We start from the raw sequence: 14,372 nt of genomic DNA on the forward strand, positions 1-14,372 counted from the left end.
CAAAACATATCATAATTCGAATGTCTAAAACAACTGATAATTGGAAGGAGTTATCGAACCTTTTTTATATTCATTATGTCTGGTACAACATGAATTTTCAATACTAAAATTTGTGGTTTTCCCGTTAGCACCAAAGGGAGAAACATGCGACATTTAGTATCACTAATAAAATAATATTTATGAATGACACACAGCGCAGCATGAGTTTATCGATTTTTTCTTTATAATCTCAAGTAATGGAGCAGTTTCGACTTTCGCGTAGCCGTCTACAATGTTATGTATTCTTCGACTGTTCTGGTTAATTAATTTAATGTAATTATATACTATACTTATTCACAAAGTATCTTCTGTTTAAAAGGCTTTGATGAAAGAATATCATACTGGGTCCAAATTTCAAGATACCCTTTAGGATTGCAATGGGATAACTTAAAAGGTCATTGAACCATACTAAATGTCTCACTAAAGTCACTTATATTTGTTTTGTATCAAAAATGTCATTCAAGTTAAAATAGTTTACTTATAAAGTCATTATATTCAAAAAAAAAAAAAAAAACTAAAGAAATAATTGCATAAACCTCCCGCAAGTTTGATCTTGTAACACTTACTTCCTTTGTGTTTTACTTGCCTCTCTTATTTAAAATTTTTATGATAAATTTTTTAACCTAATTTTTATCAATATAAGAAAATTAATTTAACCAATTTATCCTTTAGGATGTTTTCGTTTGTGTTTTATAAATTCTGCAAGTCATAATTTATTCTTTAATCAGTTGTGAATTCTAGAGAATTTAAAACCCCTCTTCTTTCTCTCTCTCTTTTTTTTTTTTTTTTTTTGGGTGATGGAACGTTATGAGATTGTGAAGAATTTTGGTTGTGGTTTGCAGTACCTAAGCTTGTAAGAGAAAATAAGACCACAAATTTCTTTGTTGTGAACGTTACATATTGAACCATATGATAACAGGGCAACTTACATAAATAACTACCTTTTAGGAGCAATTAACCATCTGTAACTACCTTTTTCATATTTACAATTAGTAGCTACATTAGATATTTTCGTTGTATTTGAGTGTATTTGAATACACTATTCAGTTGTATCCAACTTTATCTGATGTCACATGTATTTGACTGTATTTGAATGCATTCGAGCTGCCGCGAAATTGAATGTATTCACTGTATTTGAATGTATTTCAACAAAATTTTAAATACACTGTGTACATTCAAAATAAATATGAAGCCAAATATATTCAGATACAAGACAAGAAGCAGAAATATACTTAGATACAACACAAGAAGCCAAATACATATGAGATACATATGACGAAATACACTCAAATACATTCAGATATGAGATACAAAGGAGAAGAAGCCATGGATTCCGGCGAGACGAAATGCATTTTAAAAGGAAGAATACAATAAAAATCGATCGGATCTCCGGCGAAATACAAAATACCATTGTATTTACACCAAAAAATGAAGAATACATTCAAATCCTTTTAAAAAATACAATGTATTTGAATTATTCAACTACACATTTTCTCCTTCGAAATACGGAAATACAAAAACTACGTTCTATGTACACTAAAAAATGGAGAACACAGTCAAATTTGGTGATCTCCGGTGAATACAAAATACACTTTAGATCTCTGAGTCGCACTTAACCACCTGGTGAACGCAAAATCCTCACTCGCACTTTCCCACACGCCGATGAAAACTGCTCCACTCAAAGTTTAACGTGAGGACTTGGGGATATTTGATTATTTGCAGGAGGTCTCAAGTTTGAAGATTGAAATTTGATTAATCTTGATCTTGATGAAGTCTGAAAATTTTAAAAAGAGATCTAATGACACATAGAGATTTCAAGAACGAGAAGTGGTGAAATTGAATCCATGGCCGACCGGAATTCATGGCGATCGAGTAAATCTAATCTGAAAATTCAGCCGCCGGAGTTAGTTCCGCTTGTTCCTCTACGACGCCGACGCGAAGGCGGGATGTGGTGGTTGCTTGTGGTTCGCGGAGCTACGGTTGCTTGTCAGAGGAGAGTTCCGACAGACGTGTGAAGGAAAGGGAGAGGAGAGAGGTGTTGTTGTTGTGGTTCGTCGCCGGAGCTCCGGCAGTGGGGCGGCGGCAGTTGTGTTAGTAAATAGGAAGGAGAGAGAGTTTTTTAGGGTTTGGAGAAGATGAAAAATCTGAAGATGAAAGTTTTTTAGACATTGCATCTATAAATATTGTAAAAGAATTTTAGGGCATAAAGATGAAGAGTCGTGATGCATAGGAAAGAAGGTCATATTAACCCCGAAAAAAGTGATCCAAAAATGGATTTGACCAACAGTCCACGTTATACAATTTTTTTATTTTTTTATTTAAATTTTTCGTTGATGGCATCTGACAACGGAAAAAGTTTTTTGGGGTATAACGTGGATCAGCCCACGTTATACCCCTTTTGGTATATAAATTTTTGATGATGCCCTTTTGGTTTATACCGTGTATTTTTATACCCTTTAGGCTCCGGACTCATCTAGAGGCTCTGGTATACGGGTTCATGTAAATCCGGTATATATTTAATTTTCACTAAATTATATAAATATTTAATTGTTAACCTATTTATTACTACTATAATATTAACTTGAAATCATTTTAGAAAGCCATACACTTCAAATCCTGAGATTTGCATCTTATTACTGCAAATTTAGGAGATAGCCTACTCTAAGCAAGGAAAATAGGTGCGTTCTGTTCTACAAAATACATTCAAAAAGGTGAATTTGCAGGACAGTCTTTTTAGGGAAGAAAGATACTAATTGACAATTATGTAAACATAATATTATTTGACAATTATGTAAACATAATATTATTTGACATTTAATTTTATCAATTAAACAATATTTGCACCTATATAACACACCAGTGCTTTCATCTCTTTTAGCTCAGCAGCATCTAATGGAACAATAGTTCTAGGTACAGCATGAACAAATACCAAACACCGCTGTAAGAACGGATGTCTGCTAATAATATACTCCCTCCGATTCAAAAAAAGAGTCCACTTTTTTCTTGAATAAAAAAAAAAGTTCACTTAGCAAATCAAGAAAGAATTAAGCTTATTTTTTCATATTTGCCCCTATTAAGTGTTATATGATTAAATCTCAATGTCTATTTAATTAGGAGTAGTTTAGTCAAATTACCTATTTTTGTCTAGGAGTTAGTATTTTCTTAAGGGATGTGCAAATGACTAAGTGGACTCTTTTTTTGATCCAGAGGGAGTAATTACTATGCCTAACCCAAACTAGTAGGGGTAGGCATACTAATCTTAGTGTTCAAGTATATTTATCACTGTGCCATTTGGATCCATTTCATTCTTATGCTCAATAATTTAATCTCTGGAGATAAATTAGCTGCTATAAATATGAAAGGACACAAGCATTGTTTTGTTTGAACTCCACTATTTAAACTTGAGAAGACAATTCAATTTGTGAAGTTTGAACTTTATAATTGGGTCATGCATCACTCTTTACACCTATTGATTGATAAATAAAATCAATTCTATTGCAGTTAATTTGCTATCAATATAATGATAGAGGCTCGTATTTGAAGAAATTCAAAGAATGATTCTAGATTCAACGCTTTCGATTCTTTCTCGTTAATCACGTTAACGTACCAGACTAAAATTAAACCATATCACATCTTATATACGTAAACAATGCCTTTAGAACTCTATTTTCCTATTTACAAGTATTTGTGTCCAGCTATAAGAGTTAGTAATTTAAGTCAATTATAATTACCAAGTCCTACACGATCGAGTTAGGAGGATTGGACACTGCCCATTCACATCCGGGACACGAAATCAACAAGAATTTTAATCAACACGTAATCTACTACTACTATCACTAGCCAATTTAGGAGTGTAATCCTAGCTCTGGTTTTCTTGTTTTACAACTTGCAAGCGATTCATTAACTCCAATTTCACTTTCTTCCTTCCTGGCAACCAACAATTTCATTTTATCGTTCTTCTAGTCCAAATGAGAAGAACATTTATTTACACATAATTGATGGTACAAATACCCACACCAATACAGAATTGTACAAAACATGGACTTTAGACCTCTCAGCCTCAAGGCTTCAACTTCGACCATTAGACAAAAACCTTGTAACCAGCCAAACTCAGATTAGTACAAATACAATGCATTCAAGCAAGCATGATAACAATCAATCACCCAGTACAAACAAAATCACATAAATGTACTAGTAGTTTACAATAGGTCAGAGGAACAAATTAAGTAAGATCGTCTTCCTCGAGCTCCTTCGCCTTCAATGTTTCCTTGACTCTTAGAAGAAGTGTTGTCCTCCAAGCATCCTGAGTGAGATATATGCCACAATACAAACATCATAAGTAGATTGTAAATGAACATAGTAATATGTGCTCAAGTCAATAGCATTGATGACAAAAAACAAAACAAAAAAATGAATCCACCATATAGATATGTCAAGATTGAATATGTTGTCACCAGATAAGCAAATAGATTCTATTGTTTTATTAAGTCAGCGGCCTCAGGCATGAATAATTACTATGGGAAACACTCGTACAGCCTGCACATATCAAATTCTGCTTTCAAGTCCAAATGCCAATGCATTTAGCGAAGTTTAAAGGTCAGTAAAGCTGTTTCTATACTCAAATGTGACTACTGCCCTATAACTAATAAAAACCTGCAGCCTTCTCATGCAAGTTTAACATAACATACCCTCTCTATCCTCCATAGACAGTAAAATAAGGGTCAACTGCAGTCTCTGCTCCTCAATTTCATCCACTTCCCGATATCTTCTAAAACTTCCAATGCAATCTAAGTCTCCTCAGAAAACCATGCCTCTTTCATATACTCAAACAGCTTGAATACTCGTGCTCAACCAAAAAAGAGTTCTTTGTTGGTATAAAAAGCTGCTGAAGACCTCTAGCTTCCAAAGCTACACAATATCTAGACAATTGCCGTAAAACCAAAACCATTGAGTTAAATATCCATATGGTTATGCTACTGTTGTTACTTTTTTTTTTTTTACTGTTACATTTTTTTTTAATCAAGTAAAGGTATTTTCATTCGTAAACATTGCCAAACTAGGGGTACAAAAGGGATATACCACAAGGAAAGCATCTACACAATATGATTGTCTACAAACTCCGCCCAATCATCTACACTACAAGGAACTTTCTGTTTACACCAAAAGAAAATAAGGTAGTGGAGATTACTACTCAACTGAGAGAAACTCAACTCTACTCCATCAAAAGCTCTCCTATTCTCTCTCTCTCCAAACCACCCACATCAACGCAAGCGGAACCACTTTCCAAGCCCTTCATCTTCTCCTCCTCCTCTTGCTCTTCCAATTGAACATCAACTCTTTCATACTTCTTGGCATTGCCCAAGAAGTTCGAAACCGTTCTCGCCTGTCTCCTTGCACATGTAACACCAACTGACACAGACAACCTTCCGCTTTCTAAGATTCTCCACCGCCAAGATCACCCCTCTAGTGGCTAGCCAGGTGAAGAAACACACCTTCTTCGGCACAATTGGAACCCATATTGCATTACATGGGAAATCAACCTCCTCCCTAACCAACAATTTCTCATAAAAAGACTTCACAGAAAACACTCCATTATTTTCCGGGCTCCACCGCCACACATCGGGATTATCCACCAGAATGACTTGCCTATAGAGCAATTCTATCCATATTTGAAACTCACTCACTTCCCAATCTTGAAAACCCCTTCTAAATCTCAAATCCCAAAAAGTCGGTCCAGCTTGTGTCCCCCTAATTTGTTGAATTGACAAGTCTCTTTGGCAAAAATAAATTAAGCACCCTAGAGAGATAACAAGTAGAGTTGATGCCAAATATTCAACCTTCAGTACCAGACCCCAAGACCCTGAGGTCAGATAGTGGTGCTTCATAAGAGTTGATGAAGATGCTACTAGCTTATGCACTGAATGACAGCCAATTAGGTTCGGAAGTTACTGTCAACTTCATTGGTGTTTATACTTTATTAGGTCTTGCAAACCGCTGGAACTCCTAAGTGGATGAGGTATGCCAGTGATTTAAAAGCATAAAGTGCAAAGAACTAACAGGCCCCAGGAGCTTGAAACGAAAAGCGAGAAGTGAAGGGTAGACTTATTTGAAGTGGAGCACACAACTTACAGAAGATTAAAATACCATATGAATTTAGTACTGTAGTAAGCATTTTCAATTGGACTAATTTCAGCATCCACTATACAATAATTTTGATATTAGTTAACTTCTCAAAGTCGAGATTCAAAGAATCAACACTTCTCGTGGCGAACACCTTGCACGTCATTGTTTGAAAATCTGAAGCGCATTGCCCATAAAGCAATAATCCCTTAATTTGCATTGCTTCATCACTTTAAGCGACGAAGCCATGGGCTTTAATAACACCGCGTATGCCTAGTATGAAGCATGGAAAGTAACCTTCAAGCATTAACAATAGCACTCTGGAGAGAAGCTGCATATCTTACAAGGGAGTTGAGGAACCACATGGAATGTCCAAAGACTAGTCTGTTTTGGTCCTTAGCAGAACAAGGATATAACAATGTGCATAGATGATATGTTGAGCTTTTCGCATAGCATAGTCTGTTTGGCCATAGATAAGATTCCAAATATTTGAAATAATACTTGGGAGATTATTCAACTAAGTGTTTGTTTATCAAATTGACTCATTATTTTAACCTAAGTTACTCGGACTCTACACTTTCGGTGCCGCACCCGTGTCGACACGACACGCGTGTGGGTGTGGGATCCATACCTGATCTGGTCAACCGCTTTTGGGTACATTGACCAAAATCAACGGAGAAATTCCGGACAGATCCAATGATTTCTATAATCAAAACAAAAGCTAAGGTGGACTTGAAGAAAATGGAATACCTTGTACATTGAAATTTCTATTTCACTCCTTTTCCTTTCATCTCCTTCCGGGATTCTCCTCTTGATCAATATTTTCTCCTCATGTTTCCACATAATATCTCATAATTTAGGTTTTATAATTCTATTTTTAGATATTTCAATTATTTTTAGCCGAATCCCCGCATCCGTATCCATACCTGGATCGGTATCCCCGAATATTAATTTAGATCATGAAGGATCTGACCTCTAGATCCGCACCCGTATCGGACACCCGCACCGAGTCTGAGTAACTTAGATTTTAACTTCAAACTTAAAATATAAATTTGGAGTTCTAAAAGCTAGTTTTAGGAGCTCTTCAAGTTTTTTCAAAATTTCACATAAAACTTCAATTTTGCTTTCATGTCTGAACACAAGTTCAACTTCAAATCTTACTTTTCTTTTTCAAATCTCAACCAACTCATGTCCAAAAGCCTACTATATACTTGAGAATTATTTGGATTATTTTTTGTCATAAGCTCTGTACAAGGGATTCCTCCAGTATTGCTCTACCTAAAAATTTTGCTTATCAGAGAAATTCTCTTTTGCATGAGCATGGAAGCAAAACTAAAAATATTCTCCAGCAAGGAAAAACCTCTTGCAAAGTGGAAGAACATCGTGATTCTATAGAGCAGGGAAGAAACTGAGGTCATCATACCCAACATTGGCCCCTGACTCACCCTCACTGCCTGCTCAAGGACTATAATGAATGAAATGAATTTTTCACCTTCAAAAATGCTAGAGACTAAAGAAACATTTCAGGTAACTGTTGGTGATGTGGGCGACAAGGGTTTCATGATGTTCCATCATAGTTGCTTTTAGACTAAACTTATGATGGTCCAGAACAATTAGGGTGGTCATTGATACAAAGAATACATACATATATCTGTGTGGCATGTGTGTGTGTATCCAATACAAGAAACACATTACTCAGAAGCGTAAAATTTACAATATAAGTCATGTCACCGAAACACATGTTTTCTTTTAATTGGTAAGAAGGTGTGGAGTTCAAGATTACCAGTTGTGTCATGCTATCGTATTCTTTGACAGCATCGGTGAACTTTGCAACATCTTCCTCATCAATCGCAGCTGCCAAATCCTGTCATTAGAGAAAATCCTCCAAAATTAACGCTTTAATGTCACATTCAGAAATTACATGTATTATAACTGTGAAGCAGCAAGTATTATATTGGCTTTGGCCTCTGCATGAACGCATCTCAATATGATCATTCAAAATACTAGGAGGTAACTACCCATAGATGCATTGGATCATGCGAAATAAGATAGAAATTTATAGATTTGATATGATGAGAACCATCTTCACAAAGACCAGACCCAACAATTCTCTAAAAGCAAAGGGTCAGAAAGCAGGAAAGAAAACATTCACAAGCCGGAAAATACAAGCTATGACATACCACTAGCAATTTGCATTCACGTGTCCCTGAAAATGTTGGATCCAGCTCCTGCAGATGAAGATGCAATATTTACCTACTGATATCATATCTGTGGATAGAAATCTTAGTGGCTGAACAATAACACTGGTACCTGATATCGCTCCAAGGCATTGTTGATTGCAACAACATCCCCTTTACAAAGTTGGCAAATACCAGCATTAAGAAGGTGTCCTCTAACTCCATACTTCAACAAGTTGTTGTTGACTGAGTGACGTGCAATCTCCTCAAAGATCTCGATCGCTCTCGGATATCTGAGAAAATGATGTCAGAATTTGTAAGAGAACATTCAATTCTTAAAAGGCATAAAACAATAAGAAGCTAAAATAGAAGCTTGCAACTTTATTAACACCGTGAAATATGGGACACATCAAATGGTATTTATCCATAGTTCTACTTTTAATTTGGAATTGATAACCTTTTCCTAACTACTGACATTGACCTCTTTTCTATCTTTCCTGTTTGGTTCATCCGCACAATAGATTGATTTCACCAACAGTCCAAGAAAACAGATCAACCTTAATGATTTGACAGAGAAATGTGCAATATCTTCCAGTGCTAAGCAATAATTGTTTCATGACATAAATAGACATTCTTTCATTTTCTGGAAGAAAATATATCACACTACCTAAATACTATGAATCTTACTTCTCTATTTGAGCAGAGAATTGAGCAACTTTCTGCTTGCATTGATTTGCAGTTGTTGTTACATCTTCACTTGAAAAAAGATCAGCTGCCTTCTCGTAGTAACTAATAGCCTGCTCCAAGTTTTGCTCTTGCTCATATAATTCAGCAATTTCCTGCACACAGGACAGAGCACATTACATCTCTTTCAACCAGCGAAACCAAGCTCCCTGGGGATACTCCAACTATAATAGCTGCAATTGATACAACCCTCTGGCACAACAGTCGTATACAACATTAATAACAAAGCGACACCAATCACTTATCACTTTTCATTGTTATTTAAGAAGTTCAATCAGTTAAGTACATAAAAGAAACTAAGCATTGAGCTGACTAGACCAAAGAAATAGACCCCAGTCTTACATGAAAGGTCTGATTGGACACAGAGAACAGGCCTCTAAAACATCAAAGACAATATCTAGATTCTTGCAAATAATATAGTTATACCTTGTAATATCTCGCAGACATATTTAGCCTTCCAATTTCCAGAAACATGTTCACTGCCTGCTCTAAACACGATATTGCCTCTGCAGGATACACAATACAGATTTCAGTTTGTGTAAGCCACAGCTAAAGATAACTAAGGAGGACTGGAAAGATAATTACAGTCTGATGATTTTCACAGAACATTCTCAGAAATGATTGGCATTAGAATTATATTGTCTATTATTCTTTCCTTCAACCACAAAATTCGCTATTTCCACCTAGGAAACTCAGAAGTTTCCAAATGTTTCAGAATAGTTTCTGCTTTTAAATAATCTGAAACTTATCTCTGAAAGAAATTCTATATCATGCAATATCCAGAATAGTTGACTTGGCAGTGCAACAATCTCCGATTTTTTAACATCCTCATTATAAATTACTAACACATCACCAGTGTCATAATAGCAAAAAGAAACGAAAAAAACTCAACCCTAAAGGAGAGCATCTAGCAGCTTACGGATGGTAGAGAAAATACCTTGGAACAAGGTCCAATCAAGTATGACACCGACAAACACAAATAATTTGTCCTGGGACAAGATAATATAACTAAATGCAAAACCTCTAAGAAGTTCCTAATGATAAGAGGCTTGTATGTAGAGCAGAACGGACTTGCATCAAAAGATGTTGCAAATATATTTTTTTGGAAGGATGCAATACAAAAGTGCTGTTTTGAAGCAAATAAGTGTTACGTGACTTACAAACCTTTAGTATTTGACTTCTTGTAGCAATGAGCAGCATCAGCATAAGCATTAGCAGCCTCATGTTTGCTATCCAACTGTGAACATAAAGTGATTATACTTTCAAGAACTGAAATATCTGTTAGAAAGAGTGAAAGGAAAGAGCATCAATGAGAGACGACTTACTACAGGAGGATCAAACACTTACCTTAATATGACAATTAGCCAATTTAACATATGTTGCTCCAGCTTGATCCCCTGAAAGAACCAGGTAACAAGAAATTATTCTGCAATTTCGTAGCATGCAACAATGGCGATTGAATTTATGAAACAGTTAGCCTTTCCCCAAAGATCCTTCAAAACTTAAGACCTTGCCTTACTTTTATGTCCATCTTATACAATTGAAAAATCTAAATTGAAGAAAATGGTAATTTTCTTATCTGTTTCCATCTCTAGAATAAATTCTACCAAGGAAAAAAGATGACAGGGAATAATCAAAATCGGCCCATACACCAAGCTACAAGCAAGCAGGGGCCAATTTATATATAAATTTTGGGCCACGTGAACCCATGGTCTCTCCGTAAAACTAGATATTTTATGTACTCCCTCCGTCCTAATTTATGTGTCATAGTTTAACTAGGTAGAGAGTTTAAGAAAGATAGGAAGACTTTTGAAACTAGCAGTCTAAAACAATCCATAGATATTTGTGTGGCTTTAAATCATTTCACTAAAGATAAAAGGGAAGTTTAAAGTTAAATTATTTCTAGATATAGAAATGTGTCATTCTTTATGGGATAGACTAAAAAGGAAAGTGTATCACATAAAATGGGACAGAGGGAGTATATATTTTCTATAATTGGTATAATATTACCTGCTAGAACCCATGATTGAATGTTTAGTTATTTACGTAGAGAAAGAGAACTAGGGATCAATTCCCACTTAATATAGTTTTTCCTTAGCCATGTTCTAGAAATCGTAGATTCGCCTGTAAGCAAATTACAACCCACTCAATCATCACTTACATCCAAGTTACATAAAATCTGCTCAGTAAATAACTCTCCTTAAATGAACAATGCTGCAGTTATTTAAAAGATTTAAAATTAAAAAAAAAAGGTACAAATGACAATCTTCCCAAATTCTCCAACAATTAAATTAACTAATGAAATCCAGAAAAATTTGACACAATCATCTAAATTATTTGACAAAACAATCATCCTCACAATAAATAAGAAAATGCACACAAATTCTCACATAATCCGAAAACAAGAGTAGTGAATTTAGGGCATTCAAAAACATACGAAGAGAAATAGAAGCAGATCGAAAAAGAACAAACATGATTTGGCGAGTTTAAAGCAATTGCCAGCTTTATCAAAGAGATCAGCAGCATCTTCGTATTTGGAACCAAAAAGGCCCCAACCAGTGAGTTTTTTCTCAGCCTTCTTCTCGAAATCTTCACCTCTTGCTATGTGATCCCCCATTTTTTATCTGATCGATAGCTCTTCTTTCAAGTATTCTGAAAAATAACAAGGAAAATGAGAAGAATATGCGGTGGCGATGTCTAGAAAAGTAAAAGAGAGCCCGGTTTGAGGTATTGATGGGCTTTGATTTTTCTAGGCCTGTCACTTTTGTGTCGGGCTTGCGGACCAGCATGGAACTTTGTTTTGGGCGGATTGCCCTTCTTTTGGGGTGGTCTTTAAATTTTGCCCCTCATATTTGTGGTCTTTAAATTATGCCCCTCATATTACTGATCTTTAATTTTTGCCCTTCACATTGCAACTCTGAGCGTTCACGCAGAAATCATGAGGTTCTGAGTTCGAACCCCCACTCAAGCATAAATTAAAAAAAAAAAATTGCAAGACAAGGTTTGGGTCGCGTGTATGCCGGACCCGGCATACGCTTGTTAAGGAATTACCAAATTTATGCCGGACCTGGCATACTCAGGCCTTATAGGCAGACTTGGCATAAGTATGCCGGATCCGGCATAACTTTGGTAATTCCTTAACAAGTTTATGCCGGTGAGGCATACTTATGGGCAAACTTTATGCCGGACCGGCATAAACTTGTGAAGGAATTACTAAAGTTATGCCGGACCCGGCATACTTATGCCAAGTCTTCCCATAAGGCATAAGTATGCCGGGTCCAGCATAAACTTTGGTAATTCCTTCACAAGTGTATGCCGGTGGGGGCATAGCGAAATTTAAACTCTGTCTTGCGAATTTTTTTTAAAATTTTGACTGTGTGGGGGTGCGAACCCGGAACCCATGGGTTTTAGCTGAAGGGCAAAATTTAAAGACCACCCGAAAAGAAGGGCAATTCGCAATGTACTATTCACCATCCAGACCCACCCAGTATACTTTACTGGGCCCCACCACATTTCAGTTGAGCCTGATGCGCTGGTCCACGAAATCAGACATTCTGTGTTCGTCTCCAAGGAGAGTAAAAAAAACAATTTCGCAAGGCAAAATTTTAAAATTATACCTATTCGGGCAAAGTTATATAGAAAACGATGCCTTGTCCGACACCGTAGAAATGAAGTTATGTTGAATAACTTAATTTCTATAAAACTATGCCGAACAAGGCATAGTTTCTATGTAACTTTATCTGAACAAGCATAGTTTCTATGAAAACTTGATTTGCGAAATTAGGTCATAGATTCGAATTTCTTTTTTTGTTTTTTCAATGTCAGAGATATTTTCAGCCGCTTGCCGCTTTTTTATTACTTAAACTACCAAAGGACAAAAATTAAAGACCTGCGATTTGAGGGACAAAAATTAAAGACCACCCCAAGATGGGGCATTCATGTGAATTATCCATTGCTCTTCAAATGCAGAGGTCTTTAATATTTGTCCCTCATATTTGTGGTTTTTAATTTTTTTCCCTACTGCTTATTTAATGAAAATATCTAGACCAACTTCGCCCAGCATAAATTCTGTAACATTTTTATCGTCGGAAAATGAACTTTTGTCTGGCTTGGCATAAGTTTTGTAAGAATTAAATTATGTTGCATAAGTTGTTGTAGTATTTTTTAGATTATGTTGAATGTTGAAAGTTTCGTCTTGTCAAGCATAATTCGTGGGAAGTTACGATACATATACCGAGCGAAATCTAAACTTATGTTTTTTTCAAATAATGTTGAGTGTTGAAATTTTGCTATGTCCAGCTTAACTTGCGGGATGTTATGATACATAGGACAGAGCTAAATGTAATCTTCGACGTGCAAAATCTAAACTTATATTGCGCCAAAAGGGCTGAAGGATAAAAATTAAAGACTACTCCGTAATAGAGGCATTTGTGCGAATGAACCCCGTCACTTTTGACATATATATAGAGTGTCCATTTTAATATGCAAATATTATTTTAAGTAAGGATTAAGGAATGAGGAAATTTGATTCTAAAAAGTAGTAGTCCGTATTACATAAACTAGTTATGTGAGGCCCGTGCTAAGCCCGGGCCCAAACTCAAGATATAAAAGTAGATATTTCAACTAAAGAAATATAATTTGTGTTAGTACAAGTGTACAACAACAACCATATACCCATTGTAGTCCCACAAGTGGGTAGTTATATGAAAGCAAAATTTTCATTTCACTCCTTTAATATTTTAACTTCCATTTTGATGAAATTATTTAATTCAAATCAAATTTGGGGCCAGAATTTGACATTATAACTTATGTATCCTAATTTTTTGAAGTTATTTAGTTCTAAATAAATAATCTATACATAGTTAATGAACTTTTAAGACAAATACATAATTTTACTTGTGCAGCGGATGGAGCTGCTCCTCTCTTAATTAGGGATTAGGGGTTCGAACATGGATATGGAAAAAAATCTTTGGAGGAAGCGCTCCCCCCGAATAGGCGCGATACAGTGCAAATTATCTGGATTAATTGGGCTCAAATGCGGATATCGAGCACCAATCAGAAAATCAAAGAAGGTGAAAAATGAGGTAGGAGGTTCGATAGCTTTTGAAAAGTAGACTTTAAAAACAAAAAACAAAAAAATTGACTTAAATAAATAAGATTAGGACCTAAAAGTAATTAATTAAAAGTTTTTAAAAAAATTGAAAATTATTGTGAGGACTACAAAAGTCCCCAGGTTCGATGGCTTTTGAAAAGTAGACTTTAAAAACAAAAAATAAAAAATTGACTTAAATA

At 35.5% G+C, this 14,372-nt stretch overlaps 1 protein-coding gene across 1 annotated transcript; it reads right to left on the reverse strand.

Annotated features, from left to right (window-relative positions):
* Nucleotides 1-4,083: 4,083 nt before the first annotated feature.
* LOC132611485 (alpha-soluble NSF attachment protein) lies at nt 4,084-11,805 on the reverse strand. The gene is made up of 9 exons (XM_060325904.1): nt 11,553-11,805; nt 10,428-10,477; nt 10,245-10,317; nt 9,507-9,586; nt 9,024-9,175; nt 8,470-8,629; nt 8,340-8,387; nt 7,943-8,023; nt 4,084-4,342 (listed from the first exon to the last, which is right to left on the reverse strand). Exons 1-9 carry the CDS (start codon nt 11,695-11,697, stop codon nt 4,262-4,264), a joined length of 870 nt encoding a protein of 289 aa, XP_060181887.1. The 5' UTR covers nt 11,698-11,805; the 3' UTR covers nt 4,084-4,261.
* Between the last annotated feature and the right edge of the window lie 2,567 nt (nt 11,806-14,372).

The sequence above is a fragment of the Lycium barbarum genome, chromosome 9, assembly GCF_019175385.1.
Source record: "Lycium barbarum isolate Lr01 chromosome 9, ASM1917538v2, whole genome shotgun sequence".
Classification (NCBI taxonomy): Eukaryota; Viridiplantae; Streptophyta; class Magnoliopsida; order Solanales; family Solanaceae; genus Lycium; species Lycium barbarum.